At 32.4% G+C, this 17,531-nt stretch overlaps 1 protein-coding gene across 1 annotated transcript; it reads right to left on the reverse strand.

Annotated features, from left to right (window-relative positions):
- Positions 1-1,301: 1,301 nt before the first annotated feature.
- Positions 1,302-8,929, reverse strand: LOC109103899 (junctional adhesion molecule 3B-like). The gene is made up of 9 exons (XM_042755442.1): positions 8,756-8,929; positions 5,173-5,241; positions 4,976-5,089; positions 4,734-4,886; positions 3,963-4,165; positions 3,379-3,478; positions 2,850-2,979; positions 2,682-2,733; positions 1,302-2,348 (listed from the first exon to the last, which is right to left on the reverse strand). Exons 1-9 carry the CDS (start codon positions 8,802-8,804, stop codon positions 2,313-2,315), a joined length of 906 nt encoding a protein of 301 aa, XP_042611376.1. The 5' UTR covers positions 8,805-8,929; the 3' UTR covers positions 1,302-2,312.
- Between the last annotated feature and the right edge of the window lie 8,602 nt (positions 8,930-17,531).

Below are 17,531 nucleotides of genomic sequence, written 5' to 3' on the forward strand. Positions count from 1 at the left end.
AAAGTGCAAGTATATTTCATGATAAAAGTCGCTTGGGAAACAATAACGATGTACTTATTTAAAAGAAGTATTTCTTTATTATTAAATGACAATGATAAAAGAAAACCAATTACGTGATTGCATTAATTGTTTATATACATGGTCACTCCCTTTGACTGTACCTGAGTATATTCTAATCTAAGCTTTATATGATGGATTAATTTTTGATGGTACAATAGTGTAGTGGTATTAAGAATCGAACATCTTGGTGGTCATGCTATTCAGACGGCATTTCATCTCTAATAATGTGTTTTGATTTCACATCACACAAACCACACATTACAGATAATGCAAAAATAACTGGACAACAGTTTAACATGGGACAATTTTTCTTATAATAACATACACTGCAAAAAAAAAAAAAAAAAAAAAAAAAAAAAAAATCTTAATATTTTGAATCTTAATCTTAAACTTGTTTTACAGTGAACCATATGCAATCTAAACATCCTTAACAAGGTATGTGTAAGACTTCAATTTTTTCTTTTTCTTTCACTATTATGCAAATAAATATTTTATGCATAAACGTCACAATTTTTTTTTTTTTTTGCAGTGTAACATTAAATATTCGGGATATGCATTCAACATTAAACCATAGCTGGAATGTCAGGTATTTCATTTTCTTATAGTATAAAGCCAAATACAGAATTGTTTGGAAAAATTGTGGCTGAGCTTCCCCGACCATTCTTGAAAATAAAAGTTCCAGAAGGAGGTTTTCGTCATGTTGCCATTGAGAAACTATTTCAGGTTCCCCAAAGAACCTTTCAGCAATAATTTCTCAAAATAACCATTTTCTTCTCAGTGTAAAAAAAGAAAAGAAAAAGAATAATCTAAAGATGCCAATAAAGAACCTTTATTTTTAAGAGTGTGAGTTCATTATTGACTGCTTAACTACACTTACTGGATTCTGTTTGCCCATTGCCTGGCACTCAATAGTATGAAAAGGTAAAAACTGCATAACACTGAGCCTTAAATAAAAAGGTACAATAAATTGTTTTGCTAACGAACACTTTGAATAATTTGCATAATCATTTATATTTGTTTATATATTGGAATATACTGGCCCCTGTCTGACTAATATATTGTCAAATTATTAAAAAAGAAGCTAAAAGTTAATTTAATGAATGAATTTATTGTTCTTGTTTCCAAATGTCAAGCTAATAACTCAGTTCCACTGCAAATATTTAAAAACAGTAAATTTGATGGTCAAATTACATATCTAGCTACATGTTTTAAAAACAAAATGAAAGGATAGACAATGTTGATTGCTTCCACATAATCAGTTTTATTCTTGTGACACGGCCCACGGTCTATCTAACTACTACTCTGGAGTGAACTACAATATACGTAGATATTATAAATAGATCAAAACAATAACACTGAGTCAAAAAACCTGGACAATATGTCCAAAACGTATAAAACAATTATAAAGCATTGAAGGTCACTTAAACACAGAAATGGCACTCTGAAAAACCCACAAGTGCGTAATCTGTATCTAGAGGAATATTTCAAAAAAAGTAAATGAATCATCTCGCACAACCAAGTCTACTGACTTTACGGAGATGTTTGATTAAATCTCAAACTTAAATGCTATAAGTTTATAGTTCATGAACTTAATAACCACTGCTGAAACACTAACACATAAAATCCTCTTGTCAAAAGTGACCCAGATAAAACAGTCTTGGCAAGGTATTGTACACATTTACACTGAAAGGATTCTTCACATAGTCACACACTATATTTCCAGTGGGAAATGTAATATTTGCCTTGAAGACATGTAAATTCTTGCACTGGTATTATGTGTTGACTACTTTTAGGCAAAAATGCAGCAGCACCCGGATGCAATTTCAGCCTTGCTACAATTAGAAGTCTGCGACTGACATTCAGAAATTCACAATTATTTGGAAAGTCTTAACAAACTCATCTTTTATGTTACTTCTTAACTTCAATCCTTTTTGATTTGCTGAAACAATGATTTTTTTTTTACTTTACAAGATGCATGTAATAGCTATAAATCTTAGTATTGTTCAGTTGAATGTCATTTACACATATAAACTGTGGAGTTTTATGTAAACCTGTTTGATTCCTGTCTGTTTAAATCAAAATAAGGGGAGTAAAAATTCCCTGTTCGACACAGTAGTTTTCGTTTTTGTGATAACTTTGGCAAGCCATGAAGCTCAAGTCGTGCCTCAGCATAAAAAGCACAATTTGACAGTTCAAAAGTCAGCTCACAAGGCATTCACACGATTGAAGCGCTCGTCTCCTCTTCTTTGATTTTATATGACAAAGGAGGACTTGTGGCGGAAATGTCCCTGAGGAAAAACAGAAATAGGAAAAACTGTGAGCAATCAAATGAAATGTAGTTAAAATGTGGCACTACAGAAGCAAAACATGCATTTTCCATGTAGAGATTTTACTGAGAGATTATTTTGAGGATTGCACTGATACCACTTTGAGCTTTGCTAGCATTAATAAAAAGAAAATATCTGCAGTCAGAGAAACGCTTCAGTGTAATCAGAGAAGATAAACACTAACAAAGCTTGGATGATACTTCATAGAGTATTTCAAAGTGTTGACTATGTGCACTAATACATGAAAATGATATCTGTGATGCTTTATCATGTCACAAACCCACAAAGCCTTACCTCATCTGGACTGGCATAGTCCATCCTATTGTCATGTTGGGGTACTTTGTAACTGTAGGAAACAGAGCATTGTAATCTAACCAAAAGTGCATTAAATTCCTGATCGAATCAGATCAGCTCTTATGGTAATGCTGTAAGATTCTTTTTGTTGTTATAGTGTTTACTCACTTGGTTTCCCTATGATCCTTGCAGGAACAGTAGCCACTTTTCTGAATCTGACAGATCCCCACAATGACAAATATAAATGCTGCCACTCCACCCAACACCTTCAGAAATATTCCCACAATGTCCACATCATCTAGAAAGAAATTATGTACAAATAAATAAATAGCTCAGCCAAAGATATAAAAAATTCCATTATTTACTCACTCTTTGTGTTTACTTATATACTACCAAGTGTGTGAATATATATATATATATATATATATATATATATATATATATATATATATATATATATATACAGTCATATTCATATTCTGATTTAGTTCTTAAGAAACGTTTATTGTTATTAACAAAGAGTCCTGAAAAAAAAAAAAAAAGCATCAAAGTTTTCAGAAAAATATGTGTTTGCGTTCCACTGAAAAAAAACTGCATTTGGAACATCATGAAGGTGAATAAATAATTTCAGTATTAAAAGCTGAATCAGTATTTCAAAGTGCAGCTACTGACCAGCGTATTTAAGAGCCACACTTACAAACTTCCATGGTCTGAGGACTGCATTTAGACCATCCTGCCTCATTCCTGGCCTGGCAATAGTATTCACCTGCATCCTCTTTCTTCACCGAGCGGAATTTCTGTGGATCAAATGTAAATCATACACTTAGCAAAAGCCCAGTTAATGTTAAAACTGCTAAAATTATAAAACAGAATTAAAATAATTTTCAAAAATACAGGCCAAAAAAATCTAAACCTCTACTTTTTATATAAAAAGTTAATTTAAATGTATTTATTACTTATTACTTATGGTTTATTTTCTTATCATTTCCTATAAAGCCTCTGTTTACACTTTTTTCAATATTAAAATACTTTCTCTGTTCCAGTTCAATGCTTTATTAAATGTAAAATGAATATAATTCATTTACAGGCTGATAATTTTATTTATTTATATGATTATTATTAGTGTAGTGATTATACTATCAGTGTAAACACAGAGAAACTAATCATTTTTGCAATTCCTTGCAAAACAATGGTGGTGCAGAATGTAATCCAGGCCTCTGATATTTAAAGAAAGATAAAAATATAAGAGTTTTTACTAGCATGACAGCACAAAACACTTACCAGCGAACCAGTCTCAGTGTTCATGGTGTATGAAGAATTGTAGAACTTGCTGCTGGTTTTTGGGTCTTCTGGCAGCTCCTCATTGTTTTTGAACCACTGATACTGTGACTGTGGAAAGCCTTCGTTCTCAATACAGTGCAGTTCAGTGCTTGAACCTACTGTAACTGCCTCCGGCACACTACACCTGGGCATCACCGGCTTCACTGCAACACATCCACAACAAAACAGCAGCTTTTTCAATGCTATCATGGATTTTTTTTTTCTGTTACTGGAGCTATTAGTATATTATATTATATCTGTTTACTACTTTAGCCAACTATGACAACTCTGGAAATTTCACCGTAGGATCTAGTAATGACATTCTGATTAAATGTTACAAGGTCACAAAATGTAAAAATGTAACATAAGCATGGATGACTTGTTCAAAATAAGATCTATGCATTTAGAAAATAAACAGGGTGAATTTTCATTTCATACCTTTTAAGTAAGTAAGGTTTAAGAGAACTGCAAACAGAATTTGCATTACATTTATTGCTGCATGGCATTAAATTCCCTCTCAGCTTCATGTCCCAAAGAGTAAGATCGCAATTATAATCCGAAACATTTTTTTTCAGCTCAGCGTATTCATCCTGCACTCAAGCCCACTGAAACCTTTTTGTCTAGACAGTCCAATCAGTTCTGTTCTCATGGGGCATTTCAATGCAACGTCACTGAGAGTTATATCCATGGATTTCCCCTTGCTGAACCTGGCAGAAACTATTCCAGCAGTACCTCTTACAGAGAGACTGATTAGTATTTCATCAAAGGGCTTCTGGTCGTCGATGGCCGCCACCTCACAGCGATACTGAGCCGTGTCCGATCTGCTGGCGTTCAGGATCAGAAGGTTTGCAGGCTCTCTCAGCAAAGCCCTGTGCTCCAAGTCACCTGAGAACATAACGCAGCTTCAGCTGAATTCAGCTTAAATACTGTCATCAATTAAACAGCATTGTGTTCTGAGAGATAGAACATGTTACCTGAAATTTTATTTTGGAAATACACATAGCTGGGTACACCATTTTTAATTTTCTTCCATTCAATTCTGGGATTGTTTGTAGAAATGGACTCTATCAAGCAGGTCAACTCAATTGCTTTAAAGAAATAAGACACAGGTGGTCAATTTATGTGCACATTAATGAAGAAATCTTATTAAACAGCTTCATGTAAGACTTACACTCAAATTCATTTGTCCATACAGATTTTTCAGTTGTTCGGAGTATTACAGCAAAAGCAGTACTCTTGCCTGCAACAGATAACAAAGAACAGATTACAAATCTCTAAAGAACAGTCCAAAAATTACAAATGATATTTTTCATGAATATAAATGAAGGTATTTTTATACCATTATTTATATCAAAATATGTATGGCAGCCAATCACTTTAAATATTTAATTATATCAATTGTATAGTATTCTGATTAATTAATAAAAGTAGACAGCATAAACAAACAAAAAAGCGTAGATCATTTTTTAAAATAAATAAATAATTTAATGAACATTACTGCCTTAACATACTCTTTTTGTGTTGTGTCTTTTCTCTTTTTTTTTATTTTTTTTTATTTTGATAAAAATTTAATATAGCCATATTAAACGGTTTTCGTTGTAATATTTGTTGTATTGGCTTTAATTTATTATGATTTCAATAAATAACATTGTGTGCGGGCGGGATAATGTACTACAGTAATGAGAATATAATTAGTATCACTGTTGAAAAAAATTTATATCAGACATGACCCAGTTCTGGACATGTTTTACATTAAATACTTTCACTGAAAAAAAAAAAAAAAAGTGCCTCTACAATGTAATTATAATAATGATCTTATTTCAAAAATACTTCTTTGGCCATTTTCTGATGTTCTAATGTCAAAGACGAAAAAAATCGCATGAATTTCAATAATGGGTGACTCAGTTTCTCAGTACTTTTTACAATGTTTATGGGAAGCATAATGGAAGAATAAACTTTGTAAGTATCTTGAGGAAACTGTAACCAGACCTGAACGAATTTCTGTTGAAAATTCATGGACAGATTTAGAAGAGCTTGTGTGTTTTTTCAGTGTCAGTCTGTCTGCACCAACTCAAAAAGGCCAGACAGTGTGACATAATGAAAAGGCAAATATGAAACAAATTATTTGGCAAAGCCTGACAGTCCCAATAGGCTCCACTCATATGAGAAAATAATTTGGGGTTTAGGGCATTTGCTATTTCCAGATGCATTTTCCACTTTCACATAATCTCATGAAATCCACAGAGTGTATTTACAGTGATCCATATGTGATAATCTGTGGCTTTAGCATCAGATTAAAATCTTATCATATGGACTTCTGCAAAGCATGAGACAGACTTCAGTTATCACAAGCCAAACATCTGTGGCGTTTTATCATCACCTAGACTGTCAAGCTCGAGGAATAGCTACACATGGGACAGTTTTGTACTGATGAAGTGAATTCTGCTGCATTTAACCACTGTAAAGAGGCACATTATGGGAGACTAGAGCAAAGAATCATATTGCCACAGCTGGAGAACTTCAAGGTTTCTGGTGACGTTTCTAAGGCTGACTTTCCCATCGCATGCATCATAGTCTATTTTTACATCTGCTGTTGACATTTCCCGATTAGACAAGCTACATTATCCACCGCTAGGAAGCATGCGGTCACTGTATGGAAGTGACAATGTTAGAAAGGTCCCTGTTTACATCAAACAAAAGAATGTTTGCATAAATGTGAGATTAATTTTTCAGCAAACACTTTTTAAGATTAGGAAAAGCTCATGTGGGAATAGTAAGTGTGTGAAAAAATCTCTGCATTTGAAGATCTTTTATATATATATAGAGTTTTTTTGTATAAATAGTCCAAGAATGTGTATGAAGAATGTAGTGTGTGTGTGTGTGTGTGTGTGTGTGTGTGTGTGTGTGTGTGTGTGTGTGTGTGTGTGTGTGTGTGTATATATATATATATATATATATATATATATATAGGTGATGTTTGTTTTGTTATTGTAACAGTTTAAAAAACATAATAAATTCTAATAACATCTTTCTACATTTCTGCTCTTAACATCATAACAAAAGCCCCCTTTTTAATATTTAATATTTGTGTTATTTTATGTTAATTATGATTCTGGTTTACGGTTGTTTTGATGGCATACTTTGTGGATAATTACTGTACAAGACAATAGCTGATTGTTTTAGCATTTCAAATGACAAACATACTAATTAAAAGTGCTATTCCAGACTTTACAAAGAAGTGACCTAAAAAGTGACGGGAAAAAGAAAGAGTGGGAGAGAAGGGGGTGGTAGTGAAATCTTTGACTTAAGGCATTCTTTATCGCATGATTGTTTACAAAAACTCTCCTCCACAGTTCTGACAGCACTTTCTAGTTTACAAAAACCCCATCACTGGTCAAAGTGAAATTAGGCTGAAGTTGAGCCCATTTTAAAGTATTTTGGTATTCAAGACACTTTGACCAACAGCAACGGCTTTGAGAATGAGTGAATGAAGCTACACCTCTTCACACATCACACAACTTACACAGAGGCACATTGTGCTGAGAAAAAAATGAAAAGAGCCAATAACATGTGACCCGCAATACCTCAAAAACAAGTCAGCTGCAATGAAATAATTCAACAATAAACTTAAAAAGTTGATTTTCTACCCTTGTGAAAAAGATGTGGGCTTAAGTGCATTGACTTCAAATCTTAAAAACATATTTTTAGAACACTATATTAATAATATAATATTACTGAAAAGAGTACACTTTCATGTCAGTTTCTTAACACACTTAATTAAAATTTGGTTTAAATGAAAAGTTGTACTTTAAACTACTTATTCTTTTAATATATTTTTTTTTTTGTCATGATTTAAGTACTCTTTTTAATGTGTTGACACTAAATACTAACATACTTTAGCACATATTAAGTACTTGATTTTAATTTTAACTAGTGTTTTTTATATATATTTAAAATTAACATTTTTTAAATGTACTTAATTGTACATTATACATCATTACAAATGTGAAAATACAAATATATTTAATGACATACACATTTCAAAAGAAATGACATTAGATTCTAGTTTACCATAAATGCTTGCCGTTTCATTTGGCACTACACTTTAACTAAAAGCAATAGAAATAGTTATGAAATCACGCGTCAAAAAACACTCTTAAGTTAAACGAATTATTATCACATTTAAAATACATTTAAACTACAACGCATTTTCATTTAATTGTAAATAACATGCAATTAATTATATTTAGTTCACTCATTTCAAATAAGTAATTTTTTACTGTTTTTAAAAGTATGCTAAAGTGGACCTCCTTTTCAAAATGGTATTAATCTGATTAAAACGACTCTAAATTAAGCTATTAATACACAGAAGCATACTGAGGAACACAAACAAGAGCTGTGTGTCAACTTTACGTACTAAACAACATCTTCGAATATATGACGTTCACATTAGAAACGTTCGAACGCGGTCAAAAATGCTGTCAAAGCAGGCAGCTCACTGTGTATTGAGACACGCTCGTTGTATTCCACTGCTGGGCGATATAAACCAATCACTCCAACAGTGAGTAACATTCCCATCTTACTAGAAACCGCGAGCTGTGTTTACACTTAAACTGAGCGCGGCGTTAAATGGCTAACGGTAGTAAAGTATTAGCAGCAGGGGTCAGCGCGAGAATGCCATCACACGGATCCACGACCGCCTGTTCAACAAGACCTACTCACTCATACACAGCAGATGAAGACATATTACTCACACAGCCATGAGAAGAGCACCAAGGAAAGCGTTTGACGTCCCATCGCCATTTTGAACCGATGTTTTACATACGAATTTAGCTTAGCTATCCAGACGACGGGGTGGACAAACTGGAGGATGCTGCCCGCTGATGAGTTTCCATAGCTACAAGGACATCTGAGCGGAAGAGAGGGGAGGGGCTGAGGCGGCGCTCGCGGACTTCCGGTTGATGATGAGCACTAACGTGAAGATTAAATTGGAGAAGAAGCAATTATAATAGTACTTTTGGCGTATTTGAGATCTAAATCGATAATTATGTCAATATGTGGTGATTAGTATTAGGAGTAGCCTAATTCTCGCATAAGAGCGATACATGTCAGCTTGGGTGTATATATTTTTCCAGTAGTTTATATCGAATTTAAAAGCCAGAGTGAACACAGAAAGAATGTATCTTACATTAAAATGATCAGGTGAATTAATTTTCGCATAAGAGCGATGTATTATTATTTCTAGCTTTAATTTCAAGTTTGAAGTGTTGGTGGGGGTGTTGGTGATGATTGGGGTGGTTAATGGTGAGTTTTTTCGTAAGTTTTTTTCTTTAAATATAGAAAATATTTATAAAATCTTTTTTTATGAACTTGTCCTTTTTGTGGCACAGTTTTCGTTTCATGTTCATTTAAACATGTCTTTTTTATTAGAGTAAGACGCTTCGTCTTTTATTCAAGCGGCATAATTAGTTTCTTTAAACAGACTCTTTCTAAAATGAATTACCGAAAGGTTCATATATTGTTGTGATGATTAATGTAGTATGAGTGTATGAGAAGTGTGTGATCTTAAACAGTTAAAAATAATTTTGCAGATTATTGTTTGAGTTGCCAAAAAAAAGACAGTAAAAAGTAACAAACATAACAGTTTCTGTCTGCATCTCAGCTGAGCAACTTCACACCTCACACCTGGTTACACCTTTTTTTTTGTGTGCCGTAAATACTAATGAAATATTAAATCTCATGGAAAGAACGTTTTTTTTTTTTACTTAACCAATCATTTTTTGAGAAAAAAAGAAGAAAAAACAGAGTCTACCCACTGAAGTAGAAGAAGAAGTAAATATTTATTAAATATTTGGTATATCACAACTTTCATCAGCCACTTTTAATTCACACACACACACACACACACACACACACACACACACACACATTTAAACAAACGTTTGGTTTCTATTTTTTTATGGGGACATTCCACAGGTATAATACCACCACGTTTTTATACTGTACAAACTGTATTCTCTGTCCCCTTACCCTAATACTACCCCTAAAAAAGAGGACATGGATTTTGGATATTGCCATCTTTGTAATGTAGGGTATACCTGAAGCAAACACACACACATAAATTGCATTTAACATGGAGAGGACAGTCATATAGAATTATCAGTACAGGTCAAAGGTCACCCTGAAGGATTAAAAATGTCTTTTATGTATTTGATATTATGTTAACAATCTCTTTGTGTGCATTATTAGTGTAGCTTATTTTAATTCCTGGTCACTGCATTAGTTTTTTTTTTTTTTTTTTTTTTTTTTTTTTTCATGATTTATGTCATGTTATAACTTGAATGCATTATTCACTTCTTGGGCTCGAACCACACCATGCTCAACAAGGGTCTTAGCTCCTTACAGTATGTTGTACAGTATTATTCAGAAGCAAACTGAGCTGAAAATCAGTTATTAAAATGGCACTTTAATTAGGACAATGAATCTTATTAGTCTTCTTAGAAAACAACATAGGTTGTTCATGCATTCATGCCAAAGTATTTTATACTTAAATGAACCTTTTTTTGCATTTAGCAACACGTTTGTGCCACTGGAGCACAGCCGAAGTGACAGTCTGCATCACACCCCCTCTCGCCACTGTTACACTGTGTTTGCACACACTGCGACCAAACTGTCCAGCTCTATAGGCGCCTGCTGCGTCTGCTTGGAGTGTTTGATCACTAATGCTTTAGTCCTCTAAAGAAACCACAACACCTTCAGAGCGTCATTCATTCTTGGCCTGGTATATATTTATTTATATATGATGCATTATGTCTTGACTACCACATTCACATGCTTGTTTGTGTGAGCAGTGAAATGCCTTCCTGTATGGAATCATCCAGCGGTGCACATGATTCTGAAGATCATTTCAACAGCTACTTGATCTGCATCATCAGAAACATATGTGACCACGAAACCATTGGCCAACCATCTCAGGTGATCTGGCAAGCTGGAAACAAGGCCACCAAGGAATGTGTTTCACAAGCCCGCATTAGTGTTAAATGGTGGTTACACCTCTCACATCAAAGGGAAACATTAGGAGAAAGATGCCAAAGTCATTTAAATATATAGTGTTGATAAGTGTTATTTGCTGTATCATTCAGCAAGATGATAAGTTCTGTAAATTTATTTGTAAAGTGCATTTCACAATGCAAATCATTTCAACACAGCTTACATTAAGTCATACTATGTCTACAATGATTTTGATGATAAATAACGCTGATACAAGTGATCCTAGATTTTATATCTAGCTATATTGCAGCACATTTTATCAATTTTTTTATATTGGTTAGTAATGTTCTGTTAAGAGACTTCAATGTTGATTAGTAAGTGATTCTCAAAAAAGTGTTATGATCAATTGTTGCAGGAGAAGTCCAATATTTATTTTGTATCTTTATAATATACTGACAGCCACCAAAAAACAGAAGGTGATTAAAAAAAACCCCACATGAATCAAAGTTCAAATTTCTTACAAGCTGAGGTAATTCTAAAATATAAAAGCTGCACACAGTTTTATTCACACAAATACAAAACACCATCATGGCAACACAAGCCAATAAAATAATGCTGTAAACATTAATTTAATAACCTAAGATGTAACATAAAACTCTAATGTACATAACTGATACGGGGAAAAAAAAAACAATTATTTCAATGAACAAAACATCAAATATGAGCTCACACAGGGAACTGTGCAAATGTCAGTTTATGGATTTTTCACTGTAAATTATAAGATAACTTGTTCTATTTCACTTCCAAAAACAGCAAAGTTAACAGAATTAAACTGTAAAATTACATTAAATGTCCAATTATTCTTTTTTACATTTCTTTGATCACTGTACATAGTAAGGGAGCTTGTGGTTATACCATAGCATTTTTTACAGTTAAAAGCAGGATCTTTATTATTATTATTATTATTATTATTGTCACGTATCACCACAATAAAGACAGATAATAAACAATTAAGTCCAGAGGACGTAACATTATTATTATTATTATTATTTAGCAATAAGCTCTTTCACAGAATTTGTACCCGTTAACCATATTTACCTACTCCTACAACAGATGTTTGGGGAATGTGGGAAAAGAAACAGTGTGCCATCAGAATGATTTGAAACTGATGTTTCAAGGTAAAGAAAGAGATACAGTTGCTTTAATGTGGTTTAAAATTCCTTACGTTGAGGTAAAGACTTTTGTTGAAAATTGCTTCAAAGATTTTGGTCATATTGTCAAAACAGGGAGGTGCTAGAATGTCAACACATAATAAAACTTGTATACGAAAAACAACAAACACCTCATTACTCTATAGCTCCAGCTTATATTTGGAGACTCACATGCCGGATGCTTTACCCTGGACCTCGAGCATGTCTGGACAGTACCACAACTATAGCTGGCTTATTATGAGACACATCATTACAGGATAAAGTGGATTAGAGATTTAGTCATGGGTATTTTATTTTATTTTTTTCTATTCCTATATAGGATGATTTTGCAGTGGACGGAATTACACATATAAAAACCTCACAAATGGACGTTTTGTATGCCTAATGTCATGTCATTATGCCTCCTCCATCACAGCACTATTACATTAGCGTGCACACACACCTTCCTGACAGTCAGCACGTTTCTTATGTTTCATGGTGTGTTTGGTTGCTTAGTAACAGTGGATTTTCGCCAAGGCTCAACTTATGGTGCTCTCTTTGACTGCATATGCAGCAGTTCCCACTTGAATTCAGTCTCTGACATCATTAGTACGATGCACTCTGATAATTATGTAATAATCTCCATGTAGACAGCATAGAGTCTGCAATATCAGTTGTAGGTCTTGTTTTAAAGTGTTTGTGATGCGTTAGATTGCGGTACACAGATGGCAGCTCAAAGTGTTAGGGAATACAGTAAAACCAACCAATAAAATCAGTTTGGCAATGGCATGATAATGGAAAACAGCCAAAGAGATGGTTGGTCAGCAACCTATCACAGACCTGGGTTGACTGATTGATTTGCCCTGACATAAAATGATGAATTACAAAAATATCAGATGACTTTTATTTCTGATGTGTTAAAAATATTCATATTGTTAGTCAGTTGCAGGTGGTATTAGAGGGAGGGACATTTTTATTCTAGAGAGGATTTAATTGGACAAACATTAGGACACACCTTTGATGATAAATATTTTTGGTCAGCTTTTAAGAAAAACTATATTTTTAAACGAGTATATATCTATATAAATTATTTCTTCCACTTTTAGGAGTGCAATAGCATACAGATGACTTCAAAGATAATAGACTGTAATAATAAATAATAAATCTCTATATCAAATTTGATTTGATTGATGCTACATTGCTGAAAATATTATACAACTGTAAAGTTTGATTTATTAAATGATAATAGTCAGAAAATGGCATTATTTGCTATGTGCCATTATTTGGAATCAAACTGTCTATTGAACATTTGAAATCTATTATAGAAATATAGAAATATATATTATATATATATATATATATATATATATATATATAATATATATATATATATATATATATATATATATATATATATATATATATATATATATATACATACATATATATATATATATATATATATATAATACAATAATTATGAATACAGTAATAATATGAATAAGTACAAAAAGTATAGGTTTATCACTGATTTAGATTATATATTATAGATGCACAACATACACATATAAAATATATATTTAAATACGTTAAGAAAAAAATCATTACCGTATAATGTATCACCAAAAACTGTTTCCTGCTCCAATGCAACATCAGAGCTAATCCAAAAATACACACTCTTGATATCTTCAGTGATTTTCAGCACAACATGTGGAATAAGTCATACCCTTTTACCAGTAGGCACTAGTTTATTTAAGATGCATCACAGTGGTGCACTTTCAGCAGCTTAAATATTCACAGCAAAGTTAATGTAAAACCTTTTTACAGCTACATGTCTGAAATCATGCATATTTGTCTGACAAAACAGCCGTATCATTGCAATTTCATGCTTGAACCGGGAGCATGAAAAAATGCTCTCTTGCCAAAGAATGTGGCAAGGGCTCACGTTTCAACAATAAATACTCTAGGGTAAAAAAATACTGCACAATTTCTGCTGACATTAATGATAAAATGACATTCCCATCATATCTTTCCCAAAAATTGGTAAACTCTGAGCGGTAGAAGCCTGTAACATGAGTTATGATTTTACAAACAAAACTGAGAATGCTTTTTGGAACTTGACAAATTTACAATAAAATTATGAAATGAATATGACAACAATAAAATTTGTTATTTCCAGTATAACTGACAGGTATCAACATTTATTATTGTTATTATTATTATTATTATTATTTTTATTAACAGTTTTAGTCATTATTTGTTTTTCCTTGTTTTTATATCATCATCTTTTTTATTTATGACTTTATTTGGTTACTTTTACGTTTATATTTATCAGATTAAAACAATCTATAAAAATGTAAATAAATAAATAAAAAAGTGGCTTAAATGTTTTTAATTAATTTAGTATAACAGTGTATATAGGGTAAATTTTATTTTATTTTATTTCATCACATTCATTCAGCACAGTCTATGAATGTATGAAGTGTCCGAAAATAATAATAATGGCAGCTTTTGTGTCTTTATTAAATTGAATAAAACTGTATTTTATTTAATTTTATTTAATTACATTTTATTTTAAAATTTTCCTAACAATCTGTGATCCTGTAAATCCTTTAAATATTCTAATATGATCAGACAGTTTGGGCCTGTCCAAATCAGGGCTCATACTAATATATATTTGTATCTTTAATATTATCAAGTCACTGAGCCCTCCACTTATAAGCGATACATAATTGATGATATGAGTAATTTTTTTGAAATTTATTGGATTTTATTGTGTTTTTTCTTGCTTGTGATTGCTTGTGATTTAGGATGTTATCTGTTGGAAAGGCTTCACTGTAAGCATTTAGGAAAGGCTGTTCTAATTCAAGCTGTCCTTGTAGGAATCACGTGAGGCAAGGATTACACACATTAGAGCCATTGCATATTGGCACTTCTCGCATGGCAGATAAAGCCCGAAAACAGATAGTTGGACAGCACTGTCACTGGACAACATGCAAACCTGTTTAAAGACATCTGTCACCCCATTTCTGACCTAACTGGATGAACTTGATGAACTGTGCATTATTATTCATTCCTGTTCTATAGAATTAATCTGATGAATTTCAGATATGTTAGTGTCACATTGAAAATTAGGCCTGCAACTATCAATAATTAGTTTTCTCCAAGAGAAAATGCAATGATCTTTGATTAGAAGGTGATGAGTCAGCGCTTCTGAAGGTGACGTAAATGAATAGGGTTGGGTGAGAAGTGACACTTCGGCATTCATAGTGCAAAATCATTGAATGGAAGATCAAATCTTGGAGAGTTATAACTACTTAATAACTTTAAAGATGAGTTTATTAGCTTCAGCAGTCAAAGCCCTTCTGACATCTTTCTTACCTCATGAACCTGCATCTGTCTGAACGAGCTAGGATGATGATAAAAATAATGTCTAGTTTAATAAAATAATGATGGCTTAAACATAATATGACTTAAAAAAAAAACTCTATGCCATACATAACCATTAGACACCTAAAAATGTTGCCACCGATGCAAATTCTCTATACACTCTTAAAATGAAGGTTCCAAAAGGTGGTTTTCATGACATAGAAGAAGGTCATTGGTTCCCCAAAGAACCTTCTTGAAAGATCCATTGTTTTTCTTAGTGTGAAGAATATTCTAAATATTCTAAAGAGCCTTTTTTGACTAAGAATCTTTCTGTAAAATTAAAGGTTTCACGGATGTTCGTGAAACCAAACAGATTCCAATAAAGAACCTTTATTTTTAAATGTTTAATCAGTGACATTAATCAACGTCTTTAAAGAAAAATGCATCTATGATTCTATAAAGAACCTTTAACATCCATGGAATCTTTCCATTGCACAAAATCCTTTTTAAAGGTCCTTTAGATCATTAGCTTGTTCTTCTTCACTGTTCACTGAAAGGTTCTTTGGGAAATGATTCTTCTATGGAATATAAACAGATTTGCATAGTCTTGGTTCAAATGATTCAGTCTTGACTGAAAACCAATGATACTCTTGTGATACTCTGTGTTTGGAATATAAACTTACAGTAGTTTAAATACCTGGCTTTAATAACACAGAAATCAGCTATATTAGGACTGATAATCATTATTTTTAGGTTATGACAATAAGAGGTGACAAAAGACACAAGCAATTCCAGTAAATGTATATAGATGTGTTATGATGGAGATTTTTTAAAAATTGTTGTTTGTGACATCTATAATCTTTATATTGTGGAATAAACTTCAGCAATTATGAGCGATTAATCTGATATGCAGTTACGGCTCACATGCAGATATGTGTGGTGCCTCCAAGCAAAATGATTGTCAAACACAAGCACAGAGCGCAGTTTATAGTCTGTTGTTTCTGGTTCAAAGCATTCATTATCCTAGATAATTGCTTTCTCATGGGACAATTTTGTTTCCTTGTGGACTGAGCAGACCACAAAGGACAACAGTCTCACACAATGCAGGTTTACAGTCTGTCTGTACATAAAGTTTTATTTCGGCTTAAAAATGAAAAGTGGGTTGTTAACTCTCTGCCGGCAGTCACTGTCCCCTGACAATAGAAAACTTGACATTGGCAAGGACAAGACTGAGATCAAGTCTAAAATCTGGGGCCTGATGATTAATGATGTCATGATTTAATGATTGGCATGTTTTAGAATTCTAACAGTTTGACAGTGTAGATCATAAATTGTAAAACCTTGTATTTTCTCAGCTTGACCATTTCAGAGACTGTTATTGGCTCTTTCCAGGTATGACTTTCTTTAAAGCAATAAAAGCACAAATCCCATGTATTTGTTTGTTTGTCTGTTTATTGATTTATTTAGCTTAGGTTTTCACATACCACTGGTCAAAACGAACCTAAAATAGATTCAAGTATGAGGCTTTTATTATATTATTATTATTATTACAAATCTTTTGTGAAAAAATATTTTTAATAATGAACAATTGATGATTTTTTTTAACATTTTGTTAACAAAAAAAAATGATGACCACAGATCACATCAAATGCATTCCAACACAAACCATATAAATATATCATAGATAAATAAATAAATAGTAGGCCTATATATAATATAATATATATAGGCCTATATATATATATATATATATATATATATATATATATATATATATATAGTATTAGTAGTAGTATTAGTAATAATAATAAAAATAAAAGCCTCATACTTGAATCAATTTTAGGTTTGTTTCGACTGGTGGTATGTGAAAACCTATAAGCTAAACAAACAAACAAAAATAAATAAACGTCTGATAAAACATGTTAATTTTAATAACGATTGTTGAATTTATTATTTAAATGACCAAAATTGTAACATTTAG

This window comes from Cyprinus carpio, unplaced genomic scaffold (genome assembly GCF_018340385.1).
Source record: "Cyprinus carpio isolate SPL01 unplaced genomic scaffold, ASM1834038v1 S000006701, whole genome shotgun sequence".
Lineage (NCBI taxonomy): Eukaryota > Metazoa > Chordata > Actinopteri > Cypriniformes > Cyprinidae > Cyprinus > Cyprinus carpio.

Bases quoted from the DNA above. Each gene is read 5' to 3' on its own strand.
- LOC109103899 (XM_042755442.1), bottom strand. From the start codon at position 8,804: ATGGCGATGGGACGTCAAACGCTTTCCTTGGTGCTCTTCTCATGGCTG. The intron at 3,479-3,962 runs GTAAGTGTTTTG...TTTGATCCACAG, and splicing joins ACACTGAGACTGGTTCGCTG to AAATTCCGCTCGGTGAAGAA. The intron at 2,734-2,849 runs GTGAGTAAACAC...TGTTTCCTACAG, and splicing joins AAGGATCATAGGGAAACCAA to TTACAAAGTACCCCAACATG.